Source organism: Manduca sexta, chromosome 27 (genome assembly GCF_014839805.1).
Source record: "Manduca sexta isolate Smith_Timp_Sample1 chromosome 27, JHU_Msex_v1.0, whole genome shotgun sequence".
Classification (NCBI taxonomy): Eukaryota; Metazoa; Arthropoda; class Insecta; order Lepidoptera; family Sphingidae; genus Manduca; species Manduca sexta.
This window is the reverse complement of record NC_051141.1, coordinates 2,113,550-2,132,487: the sequence shown is the minus strand read 5'-3', so window position 1 is coordinate 2,132,487 and position 18,938 is coordinate 2,113,550. Positions and strand designations below refer to the sequence as shown.

General features: G+C 36.0%; 1 protein-coding gene across 1 annotated transcript in view; it reads left to right on the top strand.

Annotated features, from left to right (window-relative positions):
- Positions 1-1,319: 1,319 nt before the first annotated feature.
- The window catches only part of LOC115455377 (protein scabrous), a 41,867-nt gene continuing 24,248 nt past the window's right edge, over positions 1,320-18,938 (top strand). Inside the window, exon 1 of the mRNA XM_030184030.2 lies at positions 1,320-1,589. Coding sequence (XP_030039890.1) covers positions 1,417-1,589 — 173 coding nt within the window. The 5' untranslated portion in view covers positions 1,320-1,416. The remainder of the gene's footprint in view (positions 1,590-18,938) is intronic.

Here is an 18,938-nt window from a genome sequence, read left to right as displayed (position 1 = left end):
CTGTTGGATAAGGTCAGGTAATTTTTTTTTTCTTTGCAAATGATTCGACAATGAGCTATATATTTATTACCGATAATAATAGGAATAGTGTCGCTATTAGTGTTTAATTTCTGGTTAGTCAGTGGGGTGGGGGTAAAATCTGGTAATTTACATGTAGTACCGTGATGAACATGCGTGATTGTGATCAAAAATATGTTTCATTTTATTCTATAAATTGAGTGATTAAGGCGTCGCTCCGACGTAGTTTTGCTTGTAGGTTATTCGTATTTGGATAGCGATCTGTGTACACAAGGTGTAAAACCCGCTTCCGTGGCCTAAGTAAGTGTGTCGCGTTGCTGGATTAGCCTGTTACATCCGATTCCCAACAGGCCGGCATAATTGAGACGACTGGCGCTGGGTATGAAAAAAAGGAGTTTAATTTGTCAGGAGAAGGTTCTTATGAAAGAATAAAATTCAAAAATATTCGTGGAAAGTTAGAAAATTTAAGAAAACTTAACGACAATATTAATTGTACATAACTGTTAGTGGTTTGAAATAACTGTCAGCGATCGACAGAATGCGCGCGTGTATATGTATGCATATGTTGTCCTGTCTTAACTATGTAGTTAAGACAGGACAACGTCTGTCGGTTCAGCTAGTATTGCTATAAAATTGCCTGTTTAAGGAACTTCACTACCCGCCATTGTAACTAAAAGGGTCAAGTCGCTTACGGTTTTTTTGACTCAATTGAAAGTTTTTTTTTATATTAATCGACGTGTTGAGAGACAAGAGATTCCATATCGACATTCTTTCGTGTGTTTACGATATCATCATTATGTTTAATATCCTTCTCGTGCCTGTTACCTACATGTGGACATGTAAGACACCTATGGTTTGTCGAGCTTATTTCCGTATCATCCAGATTACGCTAAAATTCCATATCCGGCCAAACATGCAATATATCAACCGAAAACCATCGGTAACTACTAAGTAATGCTGACTACAATTTACTAAGTAAAGATTGATTGCTCTATCTAAAAATTGTAATAACTCTATTTTTATACCCGTGTCAATGGTGACATGCAATTTAGACCGTCTTAATATACTCAACGTGAATTTCTTGAAAGATCAAGTCAATTCGTTCAACACCTCATTATTTAAAGCAATTAGTCTATTTAGGTAATTGTAAATGAACATTTAAGAATTAAGTCTGGGTATCATTGCGACTATGCGATAAAAACTTATCTGCCCGTTGGAACAGGCTGCTCCGGGCTTCGGAACAACTGTTGATGGCATCTGCGCCTCGCACCCTGCGTAACTTATATTAGGGAGGCAGCAGAGCGCGCGGTCATTCCAGTCCGGGACTCCGACGTAGGCACACGTGCTTGCCCGCGAACCGCACGCGTACCGACCGCACTCGCAACTTCGCTACGTAAAATGAAGTGCTTGAAACTCGGTGTTCTATTGACTTTGATTTGGGTGGTATCCAGCGATGCTGCTGAGGTGCAACTCAAGCAGGAGCTGCAGGCGATGGCTGAGCAGATCGAGATCCTGAAGACGCTGCACCTGACCGACATCACCAGGATGAAGATGGAGATCGAAGAGCTCAAGTAAGTGCTAAAGCGAAAGTTTTCAAAATAGGAATTTTTCTGAGCGCTGTTTCGATTTTAAAAATATTTACTGTTCTTAATTTGAATTTCTTTGAATGTTCTCGGCGCCGGTCAGGAAAGTTCGCTAACCTTGCTGAAATATTTGCGTAAACCTTCCTGGAGCTTTTGTTTGTACAATTGCGTAAAACAAAAAATGTAAAACAGCTCGGCGTGATTTTAACTCTATTTTCTAAATTCTATCTGACGCGACCGATTTTATGAGCTCGAAGCTGCAACGGCGAATGCGTAACAATGTTTTTAAACTCTCAATGAAATAAAAAGTTATAACATTTTGTTTCTATCAAATATTTTAGTAACCTATTTACGTATACTTAATAAATGTTAACATAATATTAAAAGTGCAAACGTGTTCCACGCAGAATCTAAAGATATACGACGTGAATGCGTGTTAGCGATGACAAATGGTATGCTATAAAAACTACCGAATAGTTCCGAGCAGGTGTCCCTCGGCCGGCCGTGGCGATTTTATACAATATAAACCATGCCTACCTGCAGAGGTCCGGGTTTTAAATATTTTATTCTCATTGGTACTTGAATAACCGGCATGCGTGCCGGCATAATTGTGCTGATGCCGATGTTCTGACTTAGGCTTCATTGCATATACATCCACCGTCCAGTTTAGTCATTTTACCGTACCATGATTTTTTTTAAATATTCGTAAAGGCTATTTCATGTCGCCAAAGTATTTTTACCTGTTTTATTTGTTATGTTCCGAGCAAAAAATTACATATTTTATAGCCATTTTTAATGTCTTGTGATTTTTATTTGTGTGCGCTCTCTCTAAACATCGAACGGTTAGTCGAAACGGGGATCATATCGAACATCTTGTTTTAGATCGGCGATGCATTCGCACATTCCAGATATGTTTTCGAGGATTACACTTTTTTATTTAATATCCGTTTAAAGCTTTAGCTTAAAGGGGTTTAGGACCTAGATCTTTGCTAATTTTAGTCTTAGTCTTAAAAAATGTTTATGGGAAACTTTTTGTATTACTATTTAAAAAAAAAATGCTTTACCTCACGTAAGCGAACATATTTGCTTATGACATTTCAAGGTACATGAGAATATTTATGATTACTCAAATAATAAAAAAATGGTTATGATTCAACGTTACAAAATACCAAAATATCAAAATTTTCGGAAATAAAATAGGGTAGTGTAGTGCCACGAAATTTTTCAATTCAAATAATAACGTCGATTAAGATCAGACGAGCTGCTTACTCCTCTCATTCCTTTGCAAAAAGGAAACTTAAGTCATTTGATATACGGGTGTAGCTGAGATTGCTTACATCCATTGCTCTCTCGTCACCCACTGAAATACTAAGTTTCGCGAAACAGTGATTAAGACGATTACTTATTATTTATATTACTCATACGTTAATTCATACATTGATAACTGTTAAGATTTCAAAATTCACCGGTTTAAATTGACTCGTCAGTCTGCTATCCAACAGTTAATGATGAACACAAATATAGTACTGATAGTTTTCCAAAAAGGTATTTAATTTGGAAAACTGGGCAGGGCACAAGGCTCGCAGTACTGATGGCCGATGGGGCAAGAAGGTTCTGGAGTGGAGGCCACGAACTGGAGCGCAGCGTCGGACGTCCACCCACGAGGTGGACAGATGACCTCATAAAACTCGCAGGAGGTCGCTGGATGCGGGCCGCCGACTTTCGCGAAAACTGTACACAATTATAATAGAAAAAAAAAAGACTACAGACTTCCCAAAAAATAAGTATGAAAGAATATATCGATAATATAAAAACCAGCTGGTCGGTAGAGGCAAATCTCCAATTATTATTCAGGGGGCAATAAGGATGTAGCCCTAATAATTAAACATGTCAAACAAGTACTTATATATAAAATTATGTACTTATATTCAATCTACGAAGGGGTGAGCAGTTGTACCCCCCCCCCCTTCCTCGGTGCTCCCATGACCGGATTCCATAATCCGCTATGTCGGAACCGGGAATGAAAATAGGATTGCGATTTTAAAGATAGAAAAAAGATCTGACAGTCGCCATTAGCGACATTACGGAACGGTCCACCGGGGAATGTAATTTTAGTTTTTAATGTTGACGAGCAGCTCTCAACTTGGAAGTGCATTTAAAGGGAATCTCACGTGTCGGCTTGCTTTACAATGTTCACGAATTATCCACCAGTTAACTTAGCTGATGTTGGAATATTGTCATTTTACTGGTGGTAGGTACCTCGTATGTGAGATTCCGTCTAGGTAAGCACTACCGCAATGTCTATTTTGGCGGCCAAACAGTAGTACGTAGTCACTGTTGTGTTCCGATTTGAAGGACATTGTAGTCTACTAACTACTGGACATATGAAACTTAACAACTCAGGATAGCGAGCGCAGTGGATTACCAAACAATACTTTGTGAGTCACGGTTTTGGATGGTATTTTTTACTATTTATGGGCGGTCGTATCGCTTACCATCAGGCGAACGGCAAGCTCATCTCGTCATTCAAGTAGCAATAAAAAAAAACAATTTAGGTGATATTTTTTCTGCGGGAAAAAATCGCTATTGCTACCACCACTTGGAGAGTGAGTAGAATAGTTACGTTGGTCTCTATGTGAGTATATTTGACCGCGTGACTTATCATTCGTCTTATAATAGTCGCTTAAAGGTATAACAATGGCGGAGACCAGAACCCGCCTTCCCAACGGCTTTAGGATCGAAACACGCATGTACCAAATTATATTCGTGTTACCCATCCATCCAACGCAAATCTATACTTATAATAAATCTGTAGAGAGGTCAATTCTGTACATGAAATATATTTCCAAAATAACTATCAGCGGGTGATTAGGGATCGATACTGATACCAAAAATGCAATTAGTAAAATTTTTGTCTGTCTGTATAATCGTTATAGAAACAAAAACTACTCGACGGATTTTAACGAAACTTGGTACAATTATTTTTCATATTCCTGAGCTGGTTATAGTATACTTTTCATCACGCTACAATTAATAGGAGCAGAGCAGTGAAGGGAAATGTTGGGAAAACGGGAGAAGTTACCCCATTTTTTAAGCTTCCGTCGCGTGTGCAACCTTAATGGTTAAAAGTTCCTTCGATTTCACCAGGATCCCATCATCAGACCCTGACCGGACAATCGGACCACCTGCATACCACCATACATTAAAAAAACATCCCGACAAATTGAGCACCTCCTCCATTTTTGAAGTCCGAAATCCACGCGGGCGAAGCTGCGGGCGAAAGCTAGTAAATTAATAAAATGATCGACGATGCGAGTTAGTCTCTCACCTGTAGACTTCATTCCATTATTATATCTGTGATATCAATTTGTTACGCACAAAACATACTTTTAAAATTAACACAGGAATAACTAATGAGCACCAGAAATGTTATAAGTACATCAATGATTCATAATTTGAACTTTATATTTCACAGTAAATCTATTTCAATTACATTCGTATCAATATTTTACAATTAATAATTAATATAATATGAATATTACTTATTTGGAATGAGGCGACGGTTTTCGTGTTAAAAGGCGCGAAGTAACATTTATTTTCATTGCGATATTCAATTGAGAATCACTGAATGATTTATATATGCCAGGCAATTTCATTTTTATTATGTTACTAGCTTTTGCTCGCGGCTTCGCCCGCGTTAAAGAGTTTTCCGGGATAAAAGTCCACTGTATGATAAAAGTCTTGTTACATATTTTCCCGGTACTGATCCGTTCAAACTAATTTTATCCCCATAGGGGTTGATTTATCTAAATCCTATTTAAATGAACATCTTCATCATAGTAGCTCCAATCCTTAATTTCAGTTCAATCAGTCGAAAATCTAAGAAGATTTATACAAACTTTCATCCCCTATTTTATCCCCTTAGGGGTGGAATTTATCAAAATCCTTCCTTAGGGAATGCCTATATCATAGTAGCTTTATGCATGTAAAGTCTCAGCCCGATCGGCTTAAAATTGACAAAGTTTCATACAAAGTTTCATCCCCTAATTTATCCCCTTGGGGGTAGAATTAATCAAAATCCATTCTTAGCGGATGCCTACGTTATAACATCTACTTGCATGCCAAATTTCAGCCAGATCCGTCCAGTGGTTTAGGCTGTGATAGATCACTATGTCAGTCAGTCGGTCACCTTTGAGTTATATGTATTTAGATTGTCTATCATTTGTTTTAATGTTACGTAAGATTTTAATCGTTAATATTTCGAAGAACTTGGATTATTTTAAATATTTGTCACGCATAGTATAAACCTCTCCTACACTAAATAGTATGAACAATAATATTCCGAAAAGTGCATGGCGCGAGTTATATTCCGAGAGAGTATTTAAAAACTCTTAATGAAAGTTGAATACCATTCAGCTGTTCTTATGCGAAACAACTGACTGTGATATAGACTGCCGCAAACACCAATTATATTAAAGGTAGTGTGACCAAAGAAAGCCCCGTTATTGACAAGCCCCACCATGTCTTTGATATTTTGTGGTGTTATAGTACAAAATATACTACCATACTTTGATTTAACTCTTTTATTTTAAAATTTTACAGTGTTGGAATTTAATAATTTTCTTTTTATGTATATTTTCATGACGATTTTATGAATACTTTACAATAAAAGGCCTTCATTGGATCCTTTACCACTTTTTTTTACTTATTCAAACGTAGTTTTATTATCGCAAATCAGCAACGACCATTCCCAGTTGAATTAATGATCCAATATGAAATATTTTCAACAGTACTTGATACCGCTGGGGCGAAGCAGACGGCCATTCATGAACATAGCATAGATATATCTAGACAAACACAGTAATACTAAGGCAAGCGTATATTTGAGCTACACTGGTTCGAAATAGACCAAGCAAATTCTACTTGAACCTATTAACCGAGTCTGCAAGTTAAACATTTTAGCTACCCAGGGCTTTCATTATATTACGCTTAGTCTCAAATTTCGAACATTACAAGCCAATTGCAACATTATTCCCAACAGAATTTAATTAACCTATTTGTTAAATAGGAGTAATTAACGCCAGGTGCTTGTGGAATCGTCAAAGTTATTCATGCATCTATCGCATCGGTGAACACATTGACGCTAAGTTTCTGTACTCATTTGCTTAAGTCAATTATTAAGGACCGTTAGAGTAGATCCAGAGTTAACAAAACGACTTTGTATTCGTACTTTAATATTGTAATAAACAAAGTTCTCGGCTGATTCGAAATTCAAATTTTAAAAGATAAATTATATTCTTCTCATTCTCAGAGAACATTTTACATTTTTTTTTTTTTTTTTTTTTTTTTTTTATTGCCATACAACATTGAATAGAACAATACGAAATTCAAACGTGAAAAATATATTTGGTAATATATTTTTATTTGGACATTGCTTCGTTAATCTACAACGTGTGACAACGTTTAGTTATTGTTTTACCAGTGATTGGTTAAATAATGTAGCTCGCATCATTACGTTTTAATATAATTATCAGTTATTAATGAACGGGTTGGCCAAATTGAAAATGCGTGTTATTATGCGCTAATGAGTTGAAAGGGTCAATACTAGCTACTTTCTGGCTGTGTCTGTAATTGAAGTCTCATTATTGTTGCGGCCCTTTTCGCCAAGTGTGTTTTGTCCCATAATGTGATAGAAGGCGAGCCTAACGTCATATCGGACACGATTTCAAAACTCCGGGCTAGTACTGAGCAATTCTGAGCAAAAAAATCCAAATATCCCTTTGCCCGACTCGGGATTCGAAACCAGGACCTCAGAGAGCTGTCGTACCGCGAATGCAATACCACTATGTCACTGAGGCAGGCAGTTGGTCCTTTATAGTTACGGAACTCTAAAAATTATTTTAAAGTCACAAACGATCAGATTAAATTTGTATGTAAAGAATTGTAGAAAATCGTTAATTACCTTGCGACTTCTATTGAAAAATACTTTGATTCAGACTGTACTGCAAGAGAATTCCTATTTTACTTTTAGCATCTAGCCCTATAACACATTTCGTACTTTACTTTCCAGTACTTTTAATTTGATGAGTTAAAACGGTCCTTGTGGATATGACAATTGAATTTCAACTTAAATCCATTTGTTTACGATTTACATTTACGATAACGCAAGTGTGTACATAATATCTATTATTCAATACCGACCTTTTCGATGCATCATGAACCAATGTCGATACTAAAGTTTAAAATAGTGATGGATCAGTGATCTAATCGGGTGTGTTTGACAAATGGAAGCTCAGGATTATTTGTGATGATAGATGACTAGAGAGGCGAGCTGTGAAAGACTATCGCCGGCAGCTGACATGGCAATAGCTGGCATGGCGTAGGAGGCATATGACAAAGGAAAAGTCATCTAGTGAGCTGTCTAACTCCTGTAAAGTTTGGGAGAAAATATAGGAACACTTATTTGGAGGATACGATAATATATAGTTCAAACAATATAGTTAGTTATAAAGTGGCCATCAGGACCAAATTTGTGCTCCAAAAATGGTTACCAATTGGTAATGAGTCGTTGTTTTAAAATATCCGTGTGATAAGACGTCACAGTGTCCTTACGTATTAATACAAACATATTTACAGAAAATATAGTAATATTTGCATTAAAACGTGCAAATCAGGATATTGAAAAAAATATGAAATATTTATGCATTGGTGTTTTGCTATTTCATGGTAGATTGAGTTACCGTCGCATGAGTGTGGAATTGTTGAATATCAATCTTGCCAATATCCGCTCTACATCTTAGAACTCTTTGTTCAAACACTATTTTGTCAGTCTGGCTAAGCGGTATGTTAGTTAGGACACATGATAATCCAAAACATCCCAAAATAAGAGCTGGTAGATACAGCCCCCAGCGTGGAAACTCAAAAGTCGGTAAACAGTTCTTATTAAACTGTGGTTACATTTATTTTAAGTTGACATAACAAAATTATAAATACAAAAAAGTAGTTCCTTAGATCAATGCGTCCTAGAATAAGTATTCCAATTTTAAACGGATTAGAAGTCGTTTTCTTGGTCTTAAATCGTTTTGATACACTTTCAAAGTCTATGGAACAAATAAAAAAATGTACCGCAACATCGGACTGCCGACATGCTTACTGCAGTAATGACACTGATCTTTATGTGACCTACAATCATAATATTATCACGACGTTTTCCTGTAAAATTAGGCAGAGTATTGATTGGCACTTTGCTGCTTCAGGAACACTTCTTTCGCTTCTCCCACTTTCACCAGTGTCGTGCATTCCCGCCGGTTCAGAGTACTTTGAGTATTTACCTTCTTTTTTATGTCAGATATAATTCAAAGCTTCAATGTGCATTGACTGTATTTAATTGACGATTCTTGTTAAACAACAATCTAAAGTATTGTTTCTTATCTCATCCATGCAATATTTCTGTCGCCAAGCAGGAGTGTGTAGTCACTGTTGTGTTCTGATTTGAAGGACATTGTAGCCAGTATAACTACTGGACATGATGAGACTTAACATCTCATGTTTCAAGATGGCGAGCGCAGTGGAATATCAAACAATACTGTCTAATTCAAGGCGTTCGGTAGTACTTCTACTGTTTATGGGCGGTCGTATCGCTTAACATCAGGCAAACGACAAACTCGTCTCGTCATTTAAATAAAAAAAAAACAATATCAGGCTAAGTTTCTGTTAATTACATATAGATCTATCTATTTGGTTCATTTGGCTGATTACATTACACTGTGTTTTTTATAACACGTCTCCCTATAATTATATAACAATAGATAATTATTTTCCATTCAGAGGTATTGTGGCAAGGCATAATTAAATTTAATTAATATAACTCAGAATTAATTGAACCTTTAATTAATAGCAGCGAATTGTTAATTTGCTTTAAATATATCCCAGAAAACAATTGACAACATGGCTATTGAATTAATAAATTACGCTAGAGATAAAAAGGTATTTGGTTTTTATAAAACTGAAAAAGTAACAAATAATTATACGCTGTTACTAACACACACTTACGCTTTTCGTCCTTGCCTACCCTGGCAGAAGCATAACTGGTGCTCCCACTTTCCACCGTCTGTATTCCGTCCTATGTTAGGAAAAGGGGTGAGCCTTTCGCCATATCAGGCATAAATAGTAGAAAAACCTAATATCTCGACTGCTCGACCCGCGAATCGAACTTGATACCTCAGTATTGCAGTCGTACCACCACAATGCCACCATATGACGAGACTAATATAATAATTAACAATCAAACAGTACCAGAATTATATAGAAGTAAACACTAACACTAATTGGTCTTACTGGAAAGCAGAATAGATACACCGACACGTATCAAGAAACATAAGTACGGTAAACCACACTACATCCGTAATCCTAATGAATTTCACTTGCAACAATACAAAAAACTCATGATTAATATTTAACATCGGTTTACTCGGTCTATGCAACTAGGCTCTCACACCCTGTACTTGACACATTAGTATTAACCAACCGCGGACGCAAACCACATTATCGGTTCGGTATCGTATTGTAATAATGACTTAGTATTGAGTAGGCGCTACTCGGTCCGACCGCACCACGTTAATAGTCCGGGATGTTATTGAAGGGCCCTTTAAACACATTTAGTGGTTACAGCAACTGTTTTAGTATTCTCTCTTAGTATTTAATTGTGTTTGTTGCTTTTGTCGGGTCATAGGCAATAGAATTTGTTTTTATTAGGTCTTTGGCAGTTTCGTATTGTTTTCTTCAGCTTCTTAGTTGTGTTACGGCTTTAGGAACATTGTGCGCAATGTTTTTATTGGGTATTTGTGGATTATTATCTATTTGAGGTATTGCTAGTAATGATGCTTGCCATCCTTGGATTATTGTTCGAATTCTAATACAATCATATAAAAAAATGATACACCTTGACAGCTTATTGTGCCGGTCAGTTTAAATCGATAACAAGAAAGAATGAATGTTAGACCGCCACAATAACGTTTAAATACTACAATAGAGCAAACAACTTCAAAATAGTTTTGTTGGCTTACCACCGAGCGACACATTATAATCAGAGCAAACGTCGAAGTCGTATTGTTAAGAGCTTGCCATCGCTATATTCCGCTCCACGTAAATAAAAACATACTCTACTGGAATTCAAGTTTAGCTGCTCAAGAGCATGCGCACTTTCAAGTGTACCTTCACACTCGCTTACCTTTACGAGAACGCCTTTAACAGAGAGACTTAGAAATTATATTGCGGAGTTTTTATTCCGTAACACGTGCTAACATAAAAGGTCCGCATGATTTAATAGCAAATTAGGGTACAAACAACAAAATAACTCAAATTGACGTCATTTTACATTGGCTGTTAAAATTTATTTCAAATTATATTAGTAACGTTAGTTTGAATCTTATAGCCTAGTAATTAAGGGTTATGTATGGAAGTTTTAATGGTTTTGAGTTAAATTTCCTGTCGATATATTTCTAAATGACGACACTACTTTTCTGTGGAATTTCATCCTATTTTACTCACCGTCTTTTAATTACTCCACCTTATGGTCTAAACTCTAAAGTACATCAGTTTGTTTTACAAATATCGCTTTGTTGTCATCTTACGAATGTTAGGCAAAGCTACTGGCACTCCCTTTGCTTTCATTCGCCGTAACAATTTCGGTGAACGACACCATCCGACGAGAGCTCCTCAAATCCATAAGACCTTTCAAGTCCCCTAAGACGTGTCATAATGTAAAACTGGTACAGACAGAAGTACCATTTCGAGATCAGATCTACAAGTGCTCTTGGCGTGCAAGGTCGTGTGTTACTAGATTTGACCTCCTCCTTCGCAAATCGGTGATCCGTCTCGAAGTACGCAAAACTTTATTTTGAATAATGAAATGAAGGGTGTAACGTGAAATTGCGAGATTTTCATGTATAAATAGATATTTGTCAATTTAAAATGTATTTAGAACTTGCGGAAGAATCTTTGCAACTTCGACTCCGTAGGGACTAATTGTTTGACTTTGAAAATCAAAATTCGGGATGTGACAAAAAATGTAACTCAAATAGGCTAACTAAAATTTATAACGTATAATTATTCAGGAATGTTTAGGGAGAGATAAAAAACCGTAAATAAGTAATTTTCCGAAATTGAAATTTCAGTAAATTAACCAACTGTTTTTGGGTCAGATACGTCAAATTTGGCTTTATCAATGAATGAATATGTTTTCAAATCATCCGTAACCACTTCAAATTATTGAATATAACAACACCAACAAAAACTCCAGTTAGTTGAAGCATATCGAATAATTATAAATAAACCTCGCATATATGTACGTCTAAATATCATGGCGCACCTGCTCCGCCGAGATGCGGTCTTCGTGACCATTAGCAGCTTCCCTGGTGTCATATGATTTTAATCCTTATTACACGTGAGACACGATTGCAACTGACATGTATGTTTGATAGGGCTGCTACATAGTTTCATAAAGATTCTTCAATACATATTTAATTTGTACAAACCTTACAATAAACACTTCTAATCTAAATAATGAAAACAATGTTTTATCTTAGAGTGAATTAACAGAAGTTTAATACAGCTAAAGTTATACGATACAATATTTTAAGTGACAAATATGCACATATTGCAAGATATCGACGGCCACGCTGTATTAGTGATCGGATTACTGCGAAACCGATTTAGTTTTTCGATTGCGGTCGTAACAACATTTAGCGACGACTTAAGCACTCGGGACAGTCGGTAATCTAGTTTTTTTCTATAATGCGATCGTAGTGCTTCTGGAGAGACAATTTTCTGAATAAGATTTACAGGGGCAGGGTATAAATCAATATAAAAGTGATAAATGACATTAATTTATTCAACAATATTCAAAGATGTCTCTACAAAACTTTACAAGATAAATCGAGATAATTTTGACTCGGTTCCGAAGTCAGTCGATGTTGATGACCATCGGCGGTGACCTGAATTCCAGAACTTGATTTTCGGTCGTGGCAACCCTACCGCAAGATACGTATGCGTGCTCATCCAGTTTGCATAGTTGATACACCGACGCCACCTGCCCGTTTTGAGTTTTATTCTTCGATTTTGTCAATGCTTATTTTTAAGGCTGCCGATGTTTTTATACCGCGTTAACTAAACATGTGGCTCAATTAATTGCCTCATAACGGACCCTAAGGCCCATTTTAGATTAGAATGTTTTTATGTGTTTAATAAATATGCTCAAATTAGTGATACAGTGAAATCATGAAAATTAAGTTTCTTAAGACTTTGTCCTTTTCTTATTGAATGAAAGTAGACGGGATCATATTCAGAATTCAGAAAACTGATACTTGTTATTCAAATAGATTCTTGCGAGATTGCTTTTTTACAGGCTGTCACCAACGAGCTAATTGCTCGCCTAAATCGTATGAGAGCGCCTTATGACCGCTATTATCCATTCACAAATGAACCGCCAACATCCAACTTAAATTGTTCTATTTCATTCTCAAAATTATGTTTGTCGAAGAACATCGAAACCGAAAAGTTGTTGAACTCTTCAGACTGACGCCTTTGACATCCGCCACATTCTACAACGAGATGAAGCCAAGTTCTTCGCTCTTGATATCGTGACTTACAACTTACTCGATATTAATTCTACAACTGTTGTAGGTTCACTACACATTTTGGAAATTTCTAAAGTTAAACTGTGACGAGAGCGGGCCAACCGCGACGCAACACTATTATAGTACTACGATGAATTCCAATTACATTTAGGTTGCGCGCACATGTAAACAGAAGTTGCATGTTTTCGACACATTTGAAGTACTTAATGCATATAATTAATTTTCTTTAAAAGGTGATCAAGTTAAAAACTTACCTAGGATCCAACTTCATAACTTAACACAACACAAAAACTAAAACAAAACTAATTAACATAAAAGGGAGGCCGGTAGGAATCGGGTTGTATATATGCTTCGCCATTGATAGGTTCTTGATGTCAATAAGTGTCAATATAGTGCAGAATGCGTTTCATGAAAGTGAAGGTACGAAATTGTTAGTATAATCCAAATATCAATAAACAAACTTTGCGTCCTTGGACTATTTCGAAAATAAATCCCTCTTGCAATGGCTGTGTGTCGCGCGAGTACCGTAATGATCCCTGCCAGCATTGTAGAGAGGCTACCTCGCAGCACGCCTCTTTGTAAACTGATTAAAGCGCTGAGTTAACATTTAACTGCAGATTCGAACTGTTAGCATTAATTGTTTATTCCAACGTTTATAGCAGGAAAATATTTATTTTCCCCTGGCACGGATAGGTATCCTTCACCTGGTTATACGGCAGTTCAATTATGACTAACAGCTCGGTCACGGTAAAAGTCAATTTAGCCAAAAGTAACAGTTTGACTTTTACTTTTAATGTAGAAGCTCACCGTAAGAGACTTAGCAGCAGTCGCAAGAATTATGCCGGCCGTACCCCGGAAGAATTCAGTACGACAGGCTCTATAGTACACAGTAGCATTTAGTAGTAGTGCTACAGTAGCATTTCGTCGCTATGCAGTCGTGCTCAAAATAATTTGTGCATCCTACCACACGAGTTCTTGTGTGTAGGGACCGGCGAAGCGCAATTTCGATGACAGGGGACACTAAAGTAAATATTTGATCGTTCCGGACAGCTCACACATGGTGTTTTCGATTCGAAACAAACTCACTTGTAAATACCCGATGTTGGTATTGAAAATTGAATCCTAGACTCCGAAGATTACATACCAGGAATGCTACCAAGCAACAACTGTAAAATGATACAATATTGTATTACATTGAGCGTTGCGCGCACAGAGTGAGTGCGCGGTTGTCAGGTGGGCGAGTAATGCAGCGCGAGCAGGCGGCGTGGTCGCTTTGCGGCGGCGTCTCGAATTAAGGTCTCCAGTTTATTGCGGTTTTGTGTACGGAAGTATGCAAACCGCCAGTCCTTTGTGTGGGCACTATGACTGAAATTGCGACGTCGGACCTCTCAAAACACCCCGATTTAACATCAAGGAGGCAGCCGCAACAAAAGACATTCAAATATTTGAATTTCGAACGTACATATTTAAGAACAGACAAAGAGGCAGTGTTTGTAAATTTGTAACTTTGTGAGGAATCTCGGATATACTTACTGTCTGCAATTTCATATATAAAAACAACTGTAATTTTATTCTAAATACAGGCACTACTTTGTCGATAGTTAATTTTATTCCTATTCCGCACCTGGCAGAAGCCGCGAGCAAAAGCTGATACTTAACCATAAAAAATTAACGCAGATGGCGCAGGAGCAAAAAATCAAAATTGCTGGCGGGGGCGGTGCGGGGCGGTGCGGGAGGGGTGTCATGGGGGTGAACATTGTTCTGTTATAGAATGTTTATTTATATGTGGAGCGGAAGTAATGTGCCGCGAACCCACATCCGGCGCGGACACGCGCGCGTTGTTCGAACAAAAAATATATTTTATAACAATTCATGTTTTATATTGCGTTTGATGAACATTACGTATTGGGGAAACGATCAAAGTACCTAAGCGACAGTTTATAAGGCATTGTATGTAATGAATTGTCTGGATTAACTTAGTACATTACTGTATTGGAATTAATAAGTATTAATTCATTATTATTTACATCTTCTTATAATAAATATTGATTAAAAACATCCGCGATGGAGACTTTCACAATAACTCCTCGTATAATAAAAATTTCGTACTTTGCGATATCTAATTTCGTAGTTTTCGATATTTAATTTCTCATCTAATATCTATTCGTACAGCGTCGATATAGGCTTTAGTACCCTCGAAGTTTAAGCTCTAAAGCACTCTTTTGAACTTTCAACCTTAATTAAAAGTTACGCTACTAAGAAGCTTGTCTTACGTTTCACTTCGATATGAAAACAATTTACAGTCTAAATATGAGTACTAGTATTCCGCATTGTCTATTTCTATCGCCAATATGTGTTCATAAACCGCTTGCCAAAAGCTCTGGACATATAAAATAATATTACTATAAATACTAATAATACAAATACTACGAAAACTGGAACGTAAATTAACCAAATTTATAATTATGGCCCCCGGGTGACTACCTCGTCCGTAAGTCGTACACAAAGCCTCTAACAGCGACAGGTGTTATTTCTAATGACTCGTGGACTATTTCGACGGCATATGGTCGATAGACAGTTGCTGCAACGTCACAAATAAAATACACCTTGTGGTAACCATTAAAAGTCAAATTTCGATTGCAGACGAAAGGTATTCGATTATTTTTTCAAACCCATTCAAATTTCGAATAATGTCGGGTCCGAATTAATGTCGGTTATCGAATTTCGATTTCTAATGTCTGGCACAAGGCACGTTTGCATCTGTTATTTAACATTTTATAAGGTTGTCGTAAGGTGTTTTCGGACCTCAGGCTTTCACGAGCTTGGTGGATAGGTACATTTTTGACCCGAAATACATTTTTGATGGAACGCCAAGGTCATTTTTAAATGTTTCGCGTCTCTCGGCAGTTTGTAAGAAATTGAGGTAGATTGTTAAATTATTTCACCCGACATAAAGAAAGTATTGTTTTTGTGAATATTTACGTCTTATATTATGTACGACAAAGCGCAATTAAAACCACGTAGAATGAGTTTGATCTTTATAAAGTGTGGATCGAAAACTGGAAACTATAATAAAATTAATTGCGTTAATTTTTAGGATATGTAGTCTATACTATAATTTGGAATAAATAACACTCAAAATAATATATAAATATCGAAAAAAATGGCTTAAAACAAATAGCTTTTTACCCGTTGATATATTTTATTTTTTTATTATTTTATTTAAGAAAAATCCAACAATAATTGCTACAATTAGTATAATAATAAAAAAACAATTTGCGTAACTTCTAATTGTACAATTGCAATGCGGATATTACTAATCGAAGTATATCAGTATACAGGGTCATTTTGATATTGCGTTATGATATTACATTTTCTGACATTGTGAAAAAAAACATCAATTAATAATGAATATTTTCACTAAAAATCCTGGTTTTAATGTTTTAATTTTTTGATAATTTTATAGTTTAATGCGAATATGGTATATGCGTAATTGTATTTCTGACTGAAAGCATGATTTTACCTCTGCAACGAATTCCCTTAGAGTAGTGGTAGTAGCATCAGGGCGCGTAAAATTAAAATTACTTTTTATTAATGTTTATTTTTTCCGAAACTATTCTACATCTACGACTCAAGTAACTTATTGTAAAGGTAATTTCCTAGTAGATAAGCATGTGGTTTCATTTAGTAACGCAATTACAAAATGACTCCGTATAAGTAATATATTGTTAATAATCTATCGAATATTTCGGCAGTATATTACAAACCTTTTTAGTTTGTTTATGAGCAGATGTGAGCGCATCTGGAGGTTCGGAACTGGTTCTGGTGGTGCCGGATGGTAAGTGGTAGGTATCGTGACACAGAATAAATACTTCCGATACTTGGCCGTAGCTCAGAAATCTTAGATCTATAATAAACTTGACATGTCAAAGGATGTCCCAACGGTTCGTGATCTTCTGTTAATAACATTAGTGTGTTTCATACGCTGTTTTTTGTACTAATTTATCATATAATTCTATAAAATGTTCAATTACCTGTAAGATAAATAAATGAGTAATGATGAATGGATTGTTTTTGCTTATTTTTACATGCATGAATTTTTTTGTAGAATTGAAAATTAACATAGCTCTTTATAATGAGATAACTATTTTGTGGTTCTCGTTAATTAAGCTAGAGGTAGCTAGACTGATTATTTATTTATTTATTTAATTACAAGGACCACCAATGGTATAAGTACAGAAAGTACTAGATTACGGTTTAAATAGTAATTAGTAGGTCATCACGGTTAGTTAAATGGCAAAATAATCTTTATTATTCAAGCCTTAAGCCATAAGGTTGTAAGGAACAATTATTTCAAAATACCACCGAAGTTCTGTTCACTATTTAGAGTTGAGATTAAAAGATTTTTGCGGTACCGAAAAGACTTAAGTAATAGCGTTATTCCAGTAACTACATCTTATACAAATTGAAACTTATTTGTACAAAACTTTCGTGTATTTAATGTACTCGCGACATTCTGAGAATAAGGTTTAAGTTTGTAGAGATTCTAAACGCTTATGAGGTCTTTAAGATATATTAGAAGAAGGATTTTATAAAAATAAATATTTTGTAATATTTTAGAAACAGTACAAACTTCGCCAACTTCGGGATATAAGATTAGTCTCTTTCGGTCTTATAAGATTTATCACCACGTTCTAAATTTCACTACCAAATAATCGGTCCCCATACCCAATACTCATACGCAACATTGAAATACTTTTACCGTTTACAAAAATGTGATAGACCGAAATGTACAACAAAATCACCTTTAAACGGATTTCTCTTGCCCCGATATTGTTAATTCTAATTCCAGAAACAATCTGAATTATGATTGCTTAGTTCCAAATTTTTTTTACGCAAAATTCTTATAAATTCCGCCCGTACGACGAAATTCTGTGAAAGCCGAAAGTTTAATTGAATTTAGATTGGATTTGAAACATGTGGCTGCCCAATGAAATAACTTTTGAATATCAAAAATCTAGATCGGCGAGATAGGTTTCAAATGTGCGAATCGAATGCAAACTTTATCGGAGATTGCACTCGAACGTTAATCAAAGAATTGTGAGAATTTTAGCGTTTTTCGATATTTTTCGGCGACATTGTGGGTGTGCTTTGAATAAAGGATAAAAAATCGCAAAAGTCCGAACTTTTAACCCTAAATCGATGAAAACGTTCACTTCTCAAATACAATGCTTAATAGTCATTTTTTCCTAATCATTTATTTCACGCGACATACGTCATGGAATTAAGATTATAACAAAGGGTCGACCGGGGGTCGAAGTTCCGCTATTTGATACGTAATTCGCCCTATCCTATCTTAAAGCGAATTTGTATAATAAAAATATACTTTACATTGAGCATGTCTCACTCTGCGCGCGCAGCGGTCATTGATGCTCAATATGATCGAAGGAAATTGGGTTTACAAAAGATCTCAATTATGTATAACAATCGTAGTACCGCTACAACATGGAGCTTCGTTTATGTCTGTTTTTTTATATTATACCTCACCAACAAGGCTGTACAAAACCCTCAGTGCGCGAATCCAACTCGCACTTGTCCAGTTTTTTATTTATATAGATAGTGTGACGTGGATAATTTCATTTTAAAGATCTTATTATTATTTTCATTACTAAAGTTTTTATCTTAACGTGAAGGTCTCCTC